Here is a 17,359-nt window from a genome sequence, read left to right as displayed (position 1 = left end):
TTTTCGCTAAAATAACTGCAAAGACTTTGTAGTTAGCTGAAAATGGTACAGTGGAAAGGAGACCAGATCTGTAGAAAACCCCCTCACTGACTCACCTGTGTCCCAGTGAGAGATCAAAACTATGACCACACCTACATGCTTTTTATTTTATGATGGGTGTAACAAGAACGACAAGGGGGTGTATGGCTGTTGGTATTCTCACTTCAATCAACACGTTTGACTTTAATGAAACACAAGTTAGTGTGTGTGGCTTACGTTGTGTCTGCAAGTTCATTGGCTTGTTCATTACTGAGTGTTTGAAAATAACCTTTGTCTCCATAAACAATCAAACATCAGAAGCTACCTGTTTTTATCTTGACCCATCTCCAAAACCATCAAACACTAAGAAGGAAAGAGAAGAAACTGCCAGAACAGACATGAAACATGAAATTGTTGGGCTCAAATTGGGTGGAACCAGGAGCTGTATAATGATCAGACATCCTGCTTTTGACATTTGCATATTGATTTATATCCGTCTCTGTGCTTAGCGTAAATATTTAACTAGTGTGCAAGGTGATCAGATTGGGATATTATCTTGCAGAACATTTAAAGACAATGAGAAGACAGTTGAACGAGGAAAAAAGATCATTTCCATCATACCTGAGAAAGTTGAGGTATGAAGTTGTGCTTTTTATTTCCCTCTTTTTTGAAATGGCAAGCAATACTGAAACAGAGACTACTTCATGTTGACCTGTCTGAAAAATCTGTCTGTTAGTTAGAAAATAATTTACCCAGCAGCTCACAGTGTGTGCACGCTGAGGGCTTCACCTTGAGATCTCTTAAAATTGAAAAAAAGAAAGAAAAGGTGTGCCCCAAGGTTCTGTCCTGGAACCACTGTTATTTACATTTATTGCAACTGCACAAGTCACCATGTTCCAAATTTTCATTGTCTCATTTATTTGTGGACAATACAGTTATTAACTGCTCAGCTACATCTCAGTGTCAGGTTTACTGAGAGGAAGCTTTCACACTGTCCAGGACACGTTTCAAAAGTTAAAACTGATTTTGAATCTGTACAGACTAAAACTCATGATGTTTACAAATTTAACGGCAAAGTCACTGCACCTGCTATCTGTTAACACATCTTAGGGTGATGTGAATAAGCCCAAATCTACTCATGCATCTTCTTGGATTTCTAATTGATTTTTTTTTTTGTCTTTAAAGCTTCATACTCAAATGATGAAAGTTTAAGTTACAGTTGGGATTCTACTCCATGTATAAATCTTTTTTTTTTTTTGCCTCTACTTTCATTCTTCTGATTAACTATGGCGATGTTCAATATATTCATACATCATCTTGTCTTTGTTCTTTGGATGCTGTGAACCATGGAGCTTTATGAGGCTGTTGTTAATTTGCTCCTGTCATGTTCAAGTTTTTTCAGCATTTCAATTTAGGTCAAAATTCTGAAAAAATAAATAAATAAATAAATAATAATAAAAATAAAATACACAACTAAAAATAAGTAAAAAATAAATAATTTAAAAAAAAAGAAGAAAAAAAAGCCTGTAAACAATTACATTATCCGAATGTTTAAAAGCACTTAAAGGCTAACCCTGGCTTCCATAACTTTGTTTAATTATGTTGCTGCTGTTTTTGGCCAGGACACTCTCATAAAAAAAGATTTTTTTAAAAATCTGTTAAAATTAGTCAGGTGTTTCTTTGTTAAAAAAAATTAAATTAGGTCTTCCTTAGAAATTAATAAAAGATTTTTCCCTGATATTTGCTGGGATTCCCTTAATCAGAAAATTGAATTACATGGGACCATCTCTGCAGCAATCTGCCTTCATCCCTAAAACAGGGTCTACTTTAAGATTCTTCTAAAATTAACTCAAAAGCTCTCCAAACTCACAGTTACAGATACTTTTTGGATCCCATTCTATACATATTGTCCTGTTTAAACAACTATGGATTATTGCTGCACGTTATTTTTTAGAGACAAGGCTTCTGAATAAGCCCCTAACATCCCCTGCACAATCTTCAAGATACCATTACTGTTGTTTTTTCATGGCATGAAAAAAAGTACACTTTCCATCAGACAGACTCAGAGGCTTGGAGTGTTGCTTGCTCATGTGACACCAAATACCATTTATTAGGGCTTTACAAAGACTACAAAATCCTCCAGATGAGTTAAATCACTGTCTCTGTCTATTTACATGATATGTTACATACAAATGTACAAAATATAAAACATTGAAGGACAAATGTTTCACCCGAACAGAATAAAACTTTTTTCTTAACCCAGAGTAAATGCTATGATTTTTTTTTTTTAACTGAGACTGAACTGCAAAGTGTTTAGTGGAATAAAATACCAGTTGAATATTGAGAGTATGGTGTACACTGCTGACGGTATCAACATTCTGCGAGCTTAGGAACTCATGCGCCTATAAGAGGAGAGTGTTTGAAAAGCTGGAGTAACATATGAAGCAACCTGTTGTGATATCTACCCCTTTATCCTGCAACTGCCCATCCTTGCAGACACGAGGCAGGCCGAGGCAGGCAGGGGAATGTGAGACTTGGCTGCAGAGACACACGTGAAGCTGAACATAGGTAGGATTGTAGAGGATAGGATTGTCCTGAGGTTGAGACAACGTGACGTCTTGGTCTCTAACGGGCTTTTACTGACCAGTAGCACCTGTTGGTTGTTGGTGAATGTATACAGTACGGTGTCAGGTCAGCTTCGGTGCCTCCGACAGCCTGCAAGTCTGACGTGGCGGTAGGCTTGGGTTGTAGTGTCCAGAGAGGAAGTGTTTTTCAGGAACATCAGGCATTCCTACTGACGGAGGAGATGGGGTAATAAACCAGAAAAGTGCCTATTAAGTGTTCTCAGGCCGCGGTATTTGTGAGTTCCAAACAGCTTCATACTGTACACCGTATACCTCCTGCATAGGCAAAACATCCAACCACCACTAGACACACACCTGCCTCTGACAGCGTGTTGAGTTTTTGCATTTCTTTTTTTTTTTTCCTCTGTTTTGAAAGTACAATAATTTACTCAGCGGGTTAAGCATATTGTAACATCAACAGGGCAGAATGCATCTTGATCCACTGTGCAAGACTGAAGTATATACAACCCACCCCAACCTCAAAGTGTGCAAAACCAACCCACTTGTTAAACAAAGAGAGGACAATCAAAATTCAAAATGGCTTCCATCCAATACACACATACATAATGATAAAGGTCTCTTCTCAATGCATCCCCATTAAAAAGCTTCAAAACATGCTCATCAGGCTAGAAAACCCAAAACAGTTTGGTTGTGCTCCTGTCAGTTCAAGTGAGCCCAGCTCAACTGGGTGAAAAAAACAACTTAAAAACACCCCATCCCTTTTTAAATTTTTTTACAATATTGGTCAGATATAATTCAAATACAGCATCAACTCTTTTATACTTTGAATGTCAGAAACAAGAAAGGGAGCTTTGGAGGAAGAGAGAAACAATAAGAAAAGAGTTTTTTTTGTTAAACTACAATCTGCTTCTTTGATGGGTCAAGAAGCAGATAATCATCATCCGACATCACATCTCTTTTTCTCACTTTAGCCAATGGGAGCGGAGTACGCGTCCCAAAACTTTGCACAATTAAGGCAGTGAGAAAGCACCAGAATCACTATTTATTTATTCAGCTCCAAGCTGATCTTGCATTTAAAGTACTTTGGATTTTTTGGTACATCATGGATCTCAGATGGACGCAGATGCTGAGCTATTAAATGAGTACCGTTAAGTTCCACACAGGACACTGTCAGCTCGTGTCATTCAGTTCGGTAATACCAAGGTTTTGTCGACTGATCAATCTCTGGAATAGCTTTTTTATCATATCTGGCAGTAAAAGTGGGTTCATTCTTCTACATTTGAACATCTTTTGCTTTTTTTCTGCAGATATCTAAAAAGTGTCACAAGAATCCAACCTTTTACAAGTCACTGTTAGCTTAGCCCTGACCCCTGAAGTAACATTTACAAAGCAGCAGTCACGCTATGCTGCTTTGTAATACAATGTGTAAGTAAATTCCCACTCAGTTATATTCCTTTTTTCTTTTCTTTGGAAACTTAAAGAAATTGAAGTCAGACAAAGAAGAATCAACCAATCATCCACTTTTTAGCATGATTGGTGTAGGTGTATCTGCCGTGGCTTGCTTAGCACATACTTCAACGTGAGCTTCATGGCTAAAGGTGCTCTCTCGAACTGTCATTACAATTTCTTTCTATTAAAAAAAAATAGCCTGTAAATTGGTCCAAAAATTCACTCCATGGTTCCACATTGTTCACCATAATTTGGAAGGCTATAGCTGAAGCTTTATGCTCCTAGCTAGCAACCAGCAGCTCAGCAAGTAAGCTAACAAGGCCAGGTGTTTGAAATATAGATCTAAATCTGTCTAATTCTGTCAACTTTGTTGGCTTGAGTAAAAAAGTATTCCTAACTGAATGAGTCGTTCTGTGTTAATATTTGCAGTTAATTCTAAATGCTACTTAAGCAACATTTAAAACTTTTCACTTCTGTTGCTTGCTTTTAATCAGCCAAGGCTTCAAAGAAGACCACTTCTAAATCTTTGAAATGATTTTTAAACAACAGCCTGTGAATATTTGACAGGTGTACTTTTCTGACTTACAGCTTTTAACATTTGTTGTCAGAGGTAGGGGTTTAGCTAACGGTCACTTGATACATTTCCATGACTTCCAGAGGGCGCTTCATGCTGTTTAAATGGCGTATTCACAACTATGAAATGACAGGCAGTGGAGCAAGGAAGGCCAGAAGCAACTAAATCTACAACCACGGTCTACTGTGAGTTGCGATGTCAAGTCTCTGTGTGCGTGTTTGTGTGCACATTTGGCAGTAAACCAAATAGAAACATTGGCACTTCTCCACTTTCTTTCTTCACAGTAGCAGTGTGGCTGGATGACCCACAGACAATGCGCTTTCGTTGTGCTTGTTATTGGCACGCGGGGCAGCAAGGAGCGGCTTGGCAGTGCCTGACACTGAAGAGGTTCAGGGAAGGAGACAAGCACCATGAGGCTGATGGCTGTGAATCATATGTGAATGTTATGAAAAAACTTGTGACGGTTTGTAGAGGCTTTTTAAATCTCTTGATTCAACCCGATCTGTTGGCAATTAGGAGGTGCAGAATTGTCTCCATGCTCAGAAAAGGCAATGACCACCAAAAGGAGGTGATACAGCAGTAAACAAGGAGCAGTATCCCTTAGCCCTACACTTTTAAGTTGTAACTAGTGAGGAGCCAGTTTAATTACTGAGCTGGTAAGCAGTTTTTTTGTCCTAAAAGCAAAAGACAGATCCAATAAACCTGTAAGATCTAATTTGTGTTCAAAGAAACACGTGACTACTAGAGGGCGTTACATCACCTGAAAATGAACGATTTGGATCGTCTTGGTGGCTGGGGTCAGACTGTCGTGCCCTAACAGTGGTATAATAATACTCCCTTGCTCCATGACACTTTGGCAGGCTGGATTGTTGGTCGTGGGGGCTTGAACCAATCAAAAGCCTCCCTGATTAAAGGCCAGAGTCCTCCTGCTGCCAATGTCAAGTGCATATGTATGAGTGTAAGTGTGTGTGAGAAGCACCTCTGTAAACAAGGAAAGACATAAACAATAGAACCCAACCCCCCATTGTAAACATCTGAAGATATATCTGGGATACAAAAAGAAAAATCCAGTTCTGTTATGTCAAACTGTTGGCTTCTTTTTTCAGACACTTTGGAGACCCAAAGTTTAATGAAAAAGGAGAGATGTGATTTACTCCTCAGAGGAAACTTCAGAGGAACTTCTGTCCCTCATCAGACACTTCCTGCCTTCACATATATGAAAAGTTGTATTCTGAAATGTTATACACCCCTTGAAATAAAAATACCAGCTGACTTCAAATGTGGTGAATTAAAATCTGTGATTATCTTTCTGACCGAATTGGCTGCAGCACGTTAAATACAATAATCTGGTTAAATATTGCACAGTTTTAATGTAAAAATAAGTGTTTTCTGTCAAATGGCAGGTATACCATTCTAGGTAATAGAACTTTTCATATATTAAACATCTGTGCACTTTCTGTGTGTCTGCTAGTGAAAGAGGTTTAAAGGTTCCCAGGTGTCTCATAGTGCTGACTCCAGCGAAGAGTCCAGCTGATCATCGTGGTGACTGGTGCTGTCACTGTCGCAGCTCTGTGTGCTGGAGTAGTTAGCTGCCTCCTGCAGTCGTAGCAGCATGTTCATCTGAAAACAAACAGAAAAAGAGACAGCTCTTAATAACAGATAACTAAGAAAAATCTTTATTTTTTAAAAGGATTCTTTATCATTTTGAGATGGGGCCATTTTCACCATATGTGTATATAACTCCATGATAAATGGTTGGATTGCTTTGCAGAACAATGAAAGACAAGGTCACCATAATTTCTGACAGATGTAAAAGTACGATCCAGATCCTGGCAATATTCTGGATACTAAGATCCAGAATATGAAATATGTACCTGGTCATTGTAATTTCCAACACTGGAAAGGGAAAGGGAGTATAACATTAAAGTCGGACTTAAGTGTTGGTGACAATCACAATATGCTTAGCAGAGGTCTGTGCTCTCTGAGTGCTTTTCTATTTGTGGCTTTTTATCTTCTGCTATTTATTGTGTCTTTTCATCCGTCTGTTATTTTATTATATATTTATTTTTTATTTACTATTTGTTTTTATTGACTGTGTTTTTATTCTTTGTGTTTTTATTAGGGGTGGGAGAGTACCGATACCTGGTATCGGTATAGGGCTGATACTAGCCTTACTGTAAAAATTGATGATACCAGCAAAGCAAAAAAAATCTTGCGTCAAGTGAGTTCTTCTCGCCAGTAGTTGGCGCTACATTGCTGCGGTTTGACACCAAGGTGAATATGCGCCAGGTCCAGACACTATGAGTGAACCAGGGAGAGATAACAGTTAAAATATTTTATTTTTCACTTCAGTATGTTTTTAAAAAATACTTCAACTCTGAAAGTTGTTTTTTATTGTTCTTTTTCTTTTTTTTGTACTTTTGTTAATTTATTAAGAACAAACCATAAAATCAAAGAGAACTTTATGTGTTTTATATTGAACTAAATGGCAGAGTGACTGTGCTGTCTTTGTTTAAAATGACCTGTCACTGTTAATTGAAATTTAATGTTTCAAAAGTACTAGTGGTATCGGTACCCGGTATCAGTGAGTACTTCAGAAGAAGTACCCGTACTAGTATTGGTCTGAAAAAAAGTGGTATCCAACATCCCCAGTTTTTTATAGATCTTGTTTTTAAGCTTGTACAGCACTTTGCTCATCTGCATTTTTTTTAATGTGCTTTATAAATAAAGTTTGATTTGACTTGAATATAGTAAAAAGTAGGGAAACCGTGAACAACACCAATGCACTGGATGTCTTTATTCACATATGAAATAAAGCATCTACCTCAGAGAGTTGAAACCTGGACATACTTTCAGTGACGTCAGCCACTGTCCTCTAACAATGGCAGACACCATGTCAGATATATTGACTCCAACTTCTGGCCAATCAAGAAACAGGCATTCAACACCTATGTCTCTGGCCCATAAACTTTGTCTTTAAATTTTAAAGGGGATTGAGGCACTTTTAAAACCGTCCAGTAAATGGCTGCAATAAAGCTGCAGAACTCTTACCCCTGCTACAGCTCTAATGGTCTGAATAATGCAGATGCACTGCTGCATCTGGTGCTTTGCTTTAAGTGTTCTTAAAATGGGCTTTAGCACACCTGCTCTCAAACTGGTCTCACCTGGACCAAGACACACACACTCACACACACACACGTATGCTCAAGCAAGTTGTCTTTGGATGACTACTCCTTAATTTCTTCTGGGCTGCAATTAACCACCAAAGGGAAATTTAGTCTCTCCCTCACTTCCTTTTTTGAATGGTCCATTTGTGTGTGTGTATGTGTTCCTTAGCTTTGGTTGATACCCATTAGCTCCTTTTTTTTTAGGTAAAGCCAACACTAACACAGGTTTCTGTGAAAGCGTATTTAAACCAATCACCCTAAAGATGAACTTGTATTTAGCTTGTCAAATCTTTTTTTTTCTTTGTCAATATACCTCAGTCTAGACCTTTGGTTTTATCTGTGCATACACGAAACAGTAAATAGAGCAAAAAAAAACAGGTGAGAGTGGGAAATAACGTGGGAAAGAGCTATATGTTTACCTCATGGGGCCTGTGACCTAAACAGCTCGGCCCTACTGACACTAACAAGGACTATTCACCAGAACAAGCTTCATTGTTTGGTTTGGGTTAGCAGCCCACTCATCTTTGCAACATACATTAACATATAATAGTACATTTCTCACCAGTGGGTCCCCCTCAGTGTCACTCTGAGACACCTGCTTGGATGAGGCTCCCTCCTTGGACGAACTGTAGCCATCGTATCCTACGTCCTCTGGCCTCAGTTGGAGCAACGACTGGCCCTCCTGCTGCAGCGCGGCGGCGTTCCACGGGTATGTGTCATTCACCCACTTGGATGGATCCTCCCATGCGGCTCTTTTGCCGTATAGCTAAAGAAGGAGGAGAGGAATGACGTGTCAAGAGGAGATACTTATGTTGTCACACATTTGCTATAGTCAAAGCAAGCTCACATTTTCTATCCACACGTAGGAATTATCTTCATTGTTTTCTTCTGAGCTTTATTACTCACCTCATTTGATTCAAATACCTGAACTAGTCATTGAGAAAAATGTTCTTTTGACTTATTTCCCTTGACTGAAGCGTTGAATTACGCAGGCATCAAAAGCCAAAGTTCTGCAGAGCATCCCTTGAAAGTATGGCTATAATTTCATAGTTGCACATAATTCTTGATGCATCAAACTAAAAAAGTATGTAAATATTTGTCATGTGAAGACATTTTAATCAGTCTTAGAATGCATTTAGGAAGTTTAATCCTTAATTTAAGGTATTCTAAAGACTTTTATCTGAAAGGAAAGAACAGTGACTGAACTGGTCAAATACCTCTGATGGAGTTAACAGAAAAAATATGTGTTCTGATTGAGCGCTGACAAAACTGTGCCTTTTTTAGGTTGTCCAAATAATGTGATAAAGTTAATAATTTGCATCAAATAAAACACTTTACTGAATATTTATGACTTTATGGGTCATCACGTTATTTCCGTATGAAGTTTTTTTTTCTCACGCTCTATTGACTTCTGTCCACACCTTTCAATGTCTCTTACAAGTCCCTGTTTATCTTGACCGATAAAACTACTTTATTAAATAAATAAAGCTTTGACCACATGAAAGCTGTTGTGGCGTAGGTAATTCAGAAGTTTGCGCATTTTTTGATCTAAAGTTGTCCTGATCCTGATCTCGGCTGTCAGATCAGTGCTGATCCAGGCATTGTTCGATAGATCAGGGTTTTCAGGTGATCATCTCAACCAAATGTTTTATGTCAGCTTTCGTAAACTGAAGAATGCAAAGGCATTCGAAACGCCAAGGCTGAAATGTTAGCAGTGTGAACTTTTTTAATAACTAGAGAGTAAAAAAAATAGTGGAGTAAAATTTTGATTTTAAAAGTATGTTACTTCAGGATTTACCTGCAGCCCCTCCCTCACAGCCTCCAGCAGGTAGGGTACCAGTGAATAGTTCCACAGGTCAGTGAACCAAACCCGAGAACCTTCTACATCCATGGGACAGGACAGGAAGAGGCGAGGGCCTGCACACACAAAGAAGTTTGATAAAAAATGAGACAATGCAGGCAACACACAAGGATCATGGAGCAAGAGGAGCATCATCAACCCAGGATTACAGCCTCACTTAAACTCAGGCATCATTGAAGAATTGAAAATGGTCTGGTAGTGAATAAGCAGAAAACTATACAGGGTGTGTGTGTGTGTGTGTGTGTGTGTGTGTCTGACCTATTGTGACATCAGAGGAGCTGTGTGCCTCCAGGAAGCCGTTGAGGTGCTGCCAGGTCTTGGGGATCCAGTCAATAATCTTAATCAGGTCATTGCTGCGCATGTTCTTATGGATTTCTGTCTCTATCAGCTTCCGCCGCAGGAAACGGCCGAGGAAACCTTTGACCGGCTCTGTGTGATTGGTGCACAGAACCCACCTACAGAAAGCAGAGTTTATTATCAAAGCAGCTCTTATTAGAGATGATGATACACACACACACAGATAGATAGATAGATAGATAGATAGATAGATAGATAGATAGATAGATAGATAGATAGATAGATAGATAGATAGATAGATAGATAGATAGATAGTTGAAGACACACAAACCTGAAGTTGTGATGGAGCTCGAGGTTGGGAGACGATGACACTCCCTGGTTCATGGTCCCAATAACATAAGGGCTAAACAAAGATAAACAGAAGCTACATTAAACAGGAAAATCAAATCCAAAATAAAGTATTGTGTCTTATTTTACATGTTTGCATAACATTTTGTCTTGGCTTGTATTTCCAGATTGATTTGAAGCAGTACTGACACAGTTTTTAGGTTTAAGATACACGGTTGAAATTTTGTCTTTTGAAAGACCAGCACAGTAAAATGACATCCACTTCTCACTGATTTTTTCTGACTCACCATTTGTGGTACTTGCAGTTGAGGAAGCCGTTGAAAATATCACTGAGAGAACCAATGTGGTGCAGGTTGTCTAGTATGACCACAGTGGGGAGCTCTGTGTCTGTCTCCTCAGAGTTACACTGTTCTGCCAGGGTCGACAGGTACTGACGCAGGTCCTGAGGAAGGAAGCATTAATTGCAGTTAATGAGGATGTAATATGTTGAACCTAAAAGGCTTCAAGTGAGTGTTTTACTCACTGTTGCCCCAGCCCTTTTGTCTTTTATATTTATGTCAAACTCTTTCATGGAAGTATTAATGCAAACTCAGAAAGGGATTAACATTTTAATCCAAGTTTTCAAGCTGCTCATCCTATTGTATTATGCTTTAGCTTTATCAGCTCCTCTCATATGGGTAAATTAAAGAGAAAAGTGTTGTCACATTGCGCTTCTGAACCTTTTCTTCATGGATCATTTTTCCTCCTACCTTGCTGGAGTTCTGGTCTACGTTAAAGCTGGCCACGTTGTGCTCTGTCACCTCCTGCCCCATCTGGGAAATGATGTACTCAGCCAGCTTGGCAGCCAGGAAGGACTTGCCGGTGCCGCTGGGTCCTGAGAGAATGATGCGACGGTGTTCCATCAACAGGTTGAGGTACCGCTGGATTATCGGTTTGGGGATCAGTGTGTCAAACACCAGGCTGTCAATGCTGTTCTCCTTTACGCCTTGGAGAAGAAAGGAGTGAGAAAATCAATTAATCAGAAAGAGGTAAAACCGATGTTCCTAAATTTCATTAGAGATTCAACTTAATACATATTTTGCTGCAACGAAACATTTCTTCTTGAGGATGAGATGCAGGCTGTAATCCTAACATAGAAACTCCTTGCTCCCTTGCTGCTGTACCTTTGAGATTGACCTTGATGACGTTGTTGTCGCCCACTAGGTAGCCGCAGGGAAGCAGCTCAGGCACTTCAGAAGTGTGGGAGCGAACCACCTCGCCCATCCTGTAGCAGACGATGCTGTCTGAGCTGAGGCCAAGGCTGGTCAAAGGGTCCACGCGAAACACGTACTCCTGCAGCGAGAGGGAGAAAATGAAGGACTCCTCTGCTGGTGCTTAAATTTAGAATGTGGCCACTGATGTATTGTAAAAAAATAATAATAATCTTTACACTCTGGTCTGAGTAGGCAGCTTAGACAGAGACAGAGCTGTCTGTAAATGTCAAATGCAGCAAATGCACAACATAAATAAATTAAATTGTAAATAATTATAAATTGTAAATAATTAAAAAAAAAACTAGGAGGTACTTTTGATGGTATAACTTTTTATCCAACTTGAGTTTAAGTTTTCTGGGATTGATCTCTTTTACACTGAGGCAGATTTACAGTGAACTCAAACAGAAAGGTAGAGTTAAGGCTAAAGCACCAAAGTAAAGTTCTTTATCTATGAGCAGAGTGCCGGTATTTGAAATCCAATTCCACGCACTTGTGGAATAAAATGCCTCTAATTAATCCAAGCCTTTGCTGTCTGTCTGGCTGTGACAGGATGTGGAATAAGAGAGTGTCTATTTCTCTCTTTATCTTTCAATTATTTCAGCTTCAGACGCAGTTTCGTTTCCTATTAAAATGCCTTAAACACACACTTTTTAAAACAGGGAAATGACAGATTATCTTATGGACCACATAAATAACCTTATAAATGCCAAACTTTTGTGCAAAAAATTCCTTGTTGTAAAGGCTAATTAAGAAGTTCCTGGTTAATCAAAGCCTGTGGTTTCATCGGATCATGATTGAGCCAATAGAAACGCAAAACTATCAACCCTCATCTGTAAAATAAAAACAATGTTGTGTTTGTATTAAATATTGTATTAAAGGGAACCTTGGTGTGGGGTGTATTTGCAGCAGGATGATCGTAAGAATATCACAGGAGAGCTGCAGGCAGCAGTATGTCTCTATAATGCTTTTTGCCCCCTGCAGCTGTACGCTGCTACTTGACTCTACTAATAAAGTTGGCGCTTCTCTGTAGCACATATAGGCTACAATTGTAAATATTTGAGCACTTAAATTAGTTAGTTCAGGAAAAGTACAATGAAGAAAATGACAGAGTGGGAAAAGGGGGAAAAGACAAATCTTGTGTTTCAGGACCATGGACAGCGAGATTTATCAGGTAACAGCTCAGGGGAACTACTGACACCTCAGAAACCACAGACAACTCTGAGGAGGGGGTCTTGCTAATTACAGATGCAGAGGAAAAAAAGGCACAATAAAGGGTCCTGTACCATGGGGTGGAAATGTCACGTGATTCCCTAAGCTACGGTGGCCGATAGGTGTCAGCTGATTTGCAAAAAAATGCAACAACACAAATGCAAAAGCCACAACACAACAGAAGTTAAGAGGACAGTTTACCTAACAGACACAGAAAAGTTGTGAAAGTAAGTTTATGATTTTTTTTTATAACTTAAGCTTTATAAATATAGCTGTAATGCTAACGTAAATAAAGAAATATAAGTACTATAAAGGATGCAGCAAGGTTGTCACTGTATTTATCAAAGATGAAGTTAAACATTTACTTAATTTTACAATTTTCAATGTGTCCGTTTGGGTAAGTAACCTCTTTTACTTCTGTTGAGGCCGTACTTCCGTTTTTTACTCTTGCACTCATGTTGTAACTTTTGTATTTGTGTTTTAGCTTTTGCAAATCGTCTGACCACCGTGCAAAGCTCATATGACTCAACCTACTATCAAAACTAAATTCAAGACACTTTCTGCTTGTATGGATATGCTGCTGCCATTTTGTCACAGAGATACTCTGCCCAGGTGCAGGACAAACAGATACAAGATGTAATTCATTATTTCTCTGTTCGATTACCATGTTTTGTGAGTGATATATATTTGGTGCACGTGTTAGTGATCTGATGATTCCTATGGTGGCTGAAAAGGATAGACAACTTGTTTTCCCTAAATTACCTTTTTGAAAGCAGCTAATCAAAAGGAAAACGGAGTGAAAAATTCAGCAAATTTGCTGCAGTAAAAACTGGCCACAGCCTGAATTCAAGTCTTCAGTGATATGAAATGATTTATACCAGTAGAAAAACACCTGAATTCTCAGACAGCACTCAGACATCGCAGCTGGACACTTGGCAAAAATCAGCTTGGTAAAGTGCTTCAATTAAACACCATTAAAATAAGTTGTTTTAACTTACTGGTGAGTTTTTCCACAAAACAAAAAAACATTTCACATTTACATTTTATAATTTTTCCAAACGTGCAATAACAATAGAAAAAACTAGAGAAAGTAAAGCAGGTTGTTTGTGTTAAATAGTTTTTTGTATGACTGTAAATGATTGTATGTTACGGCAGCCGTATACAGCTTTCCTTCTACCCAACAAGCTGACTGACATCTCCTGTCAAACTAACTGATCACAGCCCCATTTGTGTGCTTGGTGGCTGACCTTTTAGGTAAAATTGGCACGAGTTACCAATTAAATAAATTGGAATTTTTTTCCTGTTAAGTCATTTAATTTAAGAAATTATACCCCAATAACCTGGTCTGTTTACCTTAAAGAGGCGTCGTATTACTCCATCGAGGACGTCCCACTTAGTTTTCCCACTCACACCTATAGATCCAATCAGATACTCCTGGCTTTGCTAAAGTTTTTAGAATAAAGAAGAAATCAGAAATCAGATCACATCAGATAACGGTGGTTGAGGAATACTGTAAACCTGTCATCCACTGACCTTGGTTCTCTTTAACCCTCTGCTGATAGTGACCACAATTCGCACACTGCGACCCTCCTTGCGTAGATTCCCCTCGTAGCTGTCGTCCAGCAGAATGTCTGAAAAATACAACTTCGTGTTAGAAAACAAAACCAACTTTCATCTGTCAGAGCTTTGAATCATTATAAACAAACTCTCTGTGCCTGCTGGCAAATTACAGCTGGAAATAGACAAACAGCCTCCAAAGTGAAAGAGAGCTAATGGCTTTCTTTCATGTGATAATTACTTTTGTGTTCAATCAATGTTTTCATACCGAGAGTTTAATAGGGAGTGCATTGAATAAATAATGTAGGACTGGCTGCGTGTTCAGGAATTTAAGTGGACTCTGAGAAGAGACAGATCATATTTCAAAGAGAATAAGACAGGATGGACAAGATGTTCACGAGCAGTTTATCTTTGAGTTATCAGAGATGAACTTGGATGAATACTAATTAGAGAACTTTAGTCAAACTTAACCAAAGAGAAAGACACTTAGTGATACATAATCTTAATAAAGCTTGAATCATCAGACACCAACATCAACTTCAAGCCGAGAAGATACATTTTTCTTGTCGTTTGAGTTTATCACCAAAGCATCAAAACCAAAACTAAAATGTTTCATGAATTGTTTTTTTTCTATTTTTGTTTTTCTAGGAGCTCATTTTCAGATATTTTTTTCATTATCTCATCAGACAGGATTAACATGCTCATATTGGCCACACTTAAAATTTGGCCACATGACAGAGAAAAGCTACACTGCAAAAACCTCAAGTCATATCAGGTGTTTTTGTCTTATTTTAACTAAAAAATGTCTTATTATACTTGATGTATGTATTATACTTATTTTACAATTTTTTTGTACTTGTTGCAATTACAAATAGAGTTCTATTCTATATGAGCCACATTCAACTGGTCAGTCCAAGAAAACGTCTTGTTTCAAGTTGTGGTAAGAAAAAAATGAGGTCTGAATTGCTTGTAACAAGTAAAAAAATCTGCAAATGTAACAAGAAAATTTTGCTAGAAAATTTACTTTATACTAGAACAATTTGTCAAAACAAGTAACTTTTTTCAAGCTCCATTGGCAGATCTTTTTACTTGTTCCATTAAATGATTTTTTTACTTGTTACATTGGCCAATTTTGACCAAATTTTTGTCTTTAAATAACTTGAAATAAGACATTTTTCTAGACTGGCCAGTTGAATGTGAGCCACATTTAACTGATCAGTACAGAAAAATGTCTGGTTTTGAGTTATTTAAAGACAAAAATGAGGTCTGAATTGCTTGTAGCTCGTAAAAAACAATCTGCCAATGGAACAAGGGAAAAAAATGCTTAAAAATAAAATAATGTCTTAATACAAGTACATTTTCTCTCGTTCCATTTGCAGAATTTTTTTTCTTGTTACAAGCAATTCAGACTTCATTTTTGTCTTTAAGTAATTTGAAAAGAAGACATTTTTTTCTGGTCAGGGCAGGTGAATGTGGCTCATATTAAGTCCAAAAATATATTTTCTACTAAAAATAAGACAAAAACACTGTGGAAGACTTTATGGTGGATTCAACTAACTGGCAAATATTCATAAATCCCCAAAAACAAAATCAGCAACTTGGATCATAATGCTGCTTTGTAAGTGATTTCTAAGTGGTTTACAACATGCACCTCCTAGAGAAACCTAAAAACACGTGACAATAAAAGCACTGAAAATGAAAACTAACGTCACAGCCTTGAAAAGTCTTTGTGGTGGTATGAAGCCTTGAGTCGATGCTCAGGATAATGGGAACAACAAACAAACAGGGTCATATTTCTGAGTGCAGTTAATGTGAGTAAGGAAAGGTCAAGGAGGATGGAGCTTGGTTTTGAGTGGGTTTGATCATTATTCATTTCTGGTGAGGTTTTGCAGATTCAGAGGACGTAAGCAATGAAAATCAATAAGAGAAGGAAGGAAGTAACTTGTATTAATGGCTTAACTCCCTTTGTTGTTGCCACCTCTCTTCGTTTACTTGCTGGAGGAACATTTACAGTCAATAACTGGCATTACCTGCTCATATTATTACATATTTCTCCATTTGCTATCACAAGACAGGCAAAGAGAGGCAGAACACTCACACATGGTTGGGACTGCTTCTTGTTGTATTGGTGTAAACACAAAGTTTAAAGTAGTTTCAACAACTGGACTTCAACTCATGCAAAGGGCAAATTAATCAAACAATCCAGCCTTATTTTTACTTTCTGCAACTTTGACGTCTTTAGCAACAACTTTCACCACAAGTCTCTTTCCAATCTTTATTTCCCAGACTCTATTTTGAAAAGGGAGGGGGGGATATTTTGTATTCTGCTGGCTTCCCTTAGCTGACGGCTCTGTGTTGGGGTGATAACAACCCGTTTGCCCACTCGTCTTCCCACGCGTCACTGCTCTCAGCTCATCCCTCCATCAATTAACGAGGGCCCGAGTCCTGCGGGAGAGCTGCGCCTTCGATGTTAATTACAGGACAAGTGAGAGGGACGAAACTCTTTCACTTCTCAAACGGAGCAGGCCGGGGGAGACTCTCAGCCAGTTCATATGTGTGTGTGTGTAAGAGGCTCGAGCTGTGTTGTGAGCCCTTGTAGAAGAGAGAGAAGCTATTTCATCATGTTGTGCGGCTCCTCCGGATCATTTCTCTCTTCAAACACAATTCTTTCATATTTTTGAGGCAAGTACAGAAAGAGCTAATCCAGCTTGATGCCACAGAATAAAATAAATTCTGCACTGGGAGTTGCTGCAGACCGTAGAGTGTGTCCTGCAGATTAACTAGACAGGAAAAAAACTGAGCCTACTTCGCCATGTTGAGAGATTTGACTTTTAAAAGCAAAACTCACCTGCCTGCCTCAAGACGCAATAAAAAAGAAAAATTTCACTCCAGAGACAAAATGCAATGGATTACAGAGTTTTGATTGGCCAAAAAACTGTAATCTTATCAAATGTTTTGGTCTTATTTTAAGAGGAAAATGCCATTTCAGACTAAATATGAGTCACATTCAACTGGCGTAGAGAAGTTAGACCTCTAGTAGG

At 38.5% G+C, this 17,359-nt stretch overlaps 1 protein-coding gene across 11 annotated transcripts in view; it reads right to left on the bottom strand.

Annotated features, from left to right (window-relative positions):
* Positions 1-2,101: 2,101 nt before the first annotated feature.
* nav3 (neuron navigator 3) overlaps positions 2,102-17,359 on the bottom strand; it is a 526,882-nt gene continuing 511,624 nt past the window's right edge. For all 11 annotated transcript variants that reach the window (XM_074698217.1, XM_074698218.1, XM_074698210.1 and 8 more), the window contains 10 exons: positions 14,295-14,392; positions 14,115-14,204; positions 11,463-11,631; positions 11,049-11,284; positions 10,587-10,741; positions 10,283-10,354; positions 9,913-10,109; positions 9,592-9,710; positions 8,356-8,559; positions 2,102-6,246 (listed from right to left, as the gene is read on the bottom strand). In XM_074698217.1, coding sequence (XP_074554318.1) covers positions 6,127-6,246; positions 8,356-8,559; positions 9,592-9,710; positions 9,913-10,109; positions 10,283-10,354; positions 10,587-10,741; positions 11,049-11,284; positions 11,463-11,631; positions 14,115-14,204; positions 14,295-14,392 — 1,460 coding nt within the window. In that variant the 3' untranslated portion in view covers positions 2,102-6,126. The remainder of the gene's footprint in view (positions 6,247-8,355; positions 8,560-9,591; positions 9,711-9,912; positions 10,110-10,282; positions 10,355-10,586; positions 10,742-11,048; positions 11,285-11,462; positions 11,632-14,114; positions 14,205-14,294; positions 14,393-17,359) is intronic.

This window comes from Halichoeres trimaculatus, unplaced genomic scaffold (genome assembly GCF_033239565.1).
Source record: "Halichoeres trimaculatus isolate MK-OKI-2021-1 unplaced genomic scaffold, fHalTri1.1 fHalTri1_scaffold_21, whole genome shotgun sequence".
NCBI lineage: Eukaryota > Metazoa > Chordata > Actinopteri > Labriformes > Labridae > Halichoeres > Halichoeres trimaculatus.
The sequence above is the reverse complement of the archived record's forward strand: the minus strand, read 5'-3'. Positions and strand labels throughout refer to the sequence as shown.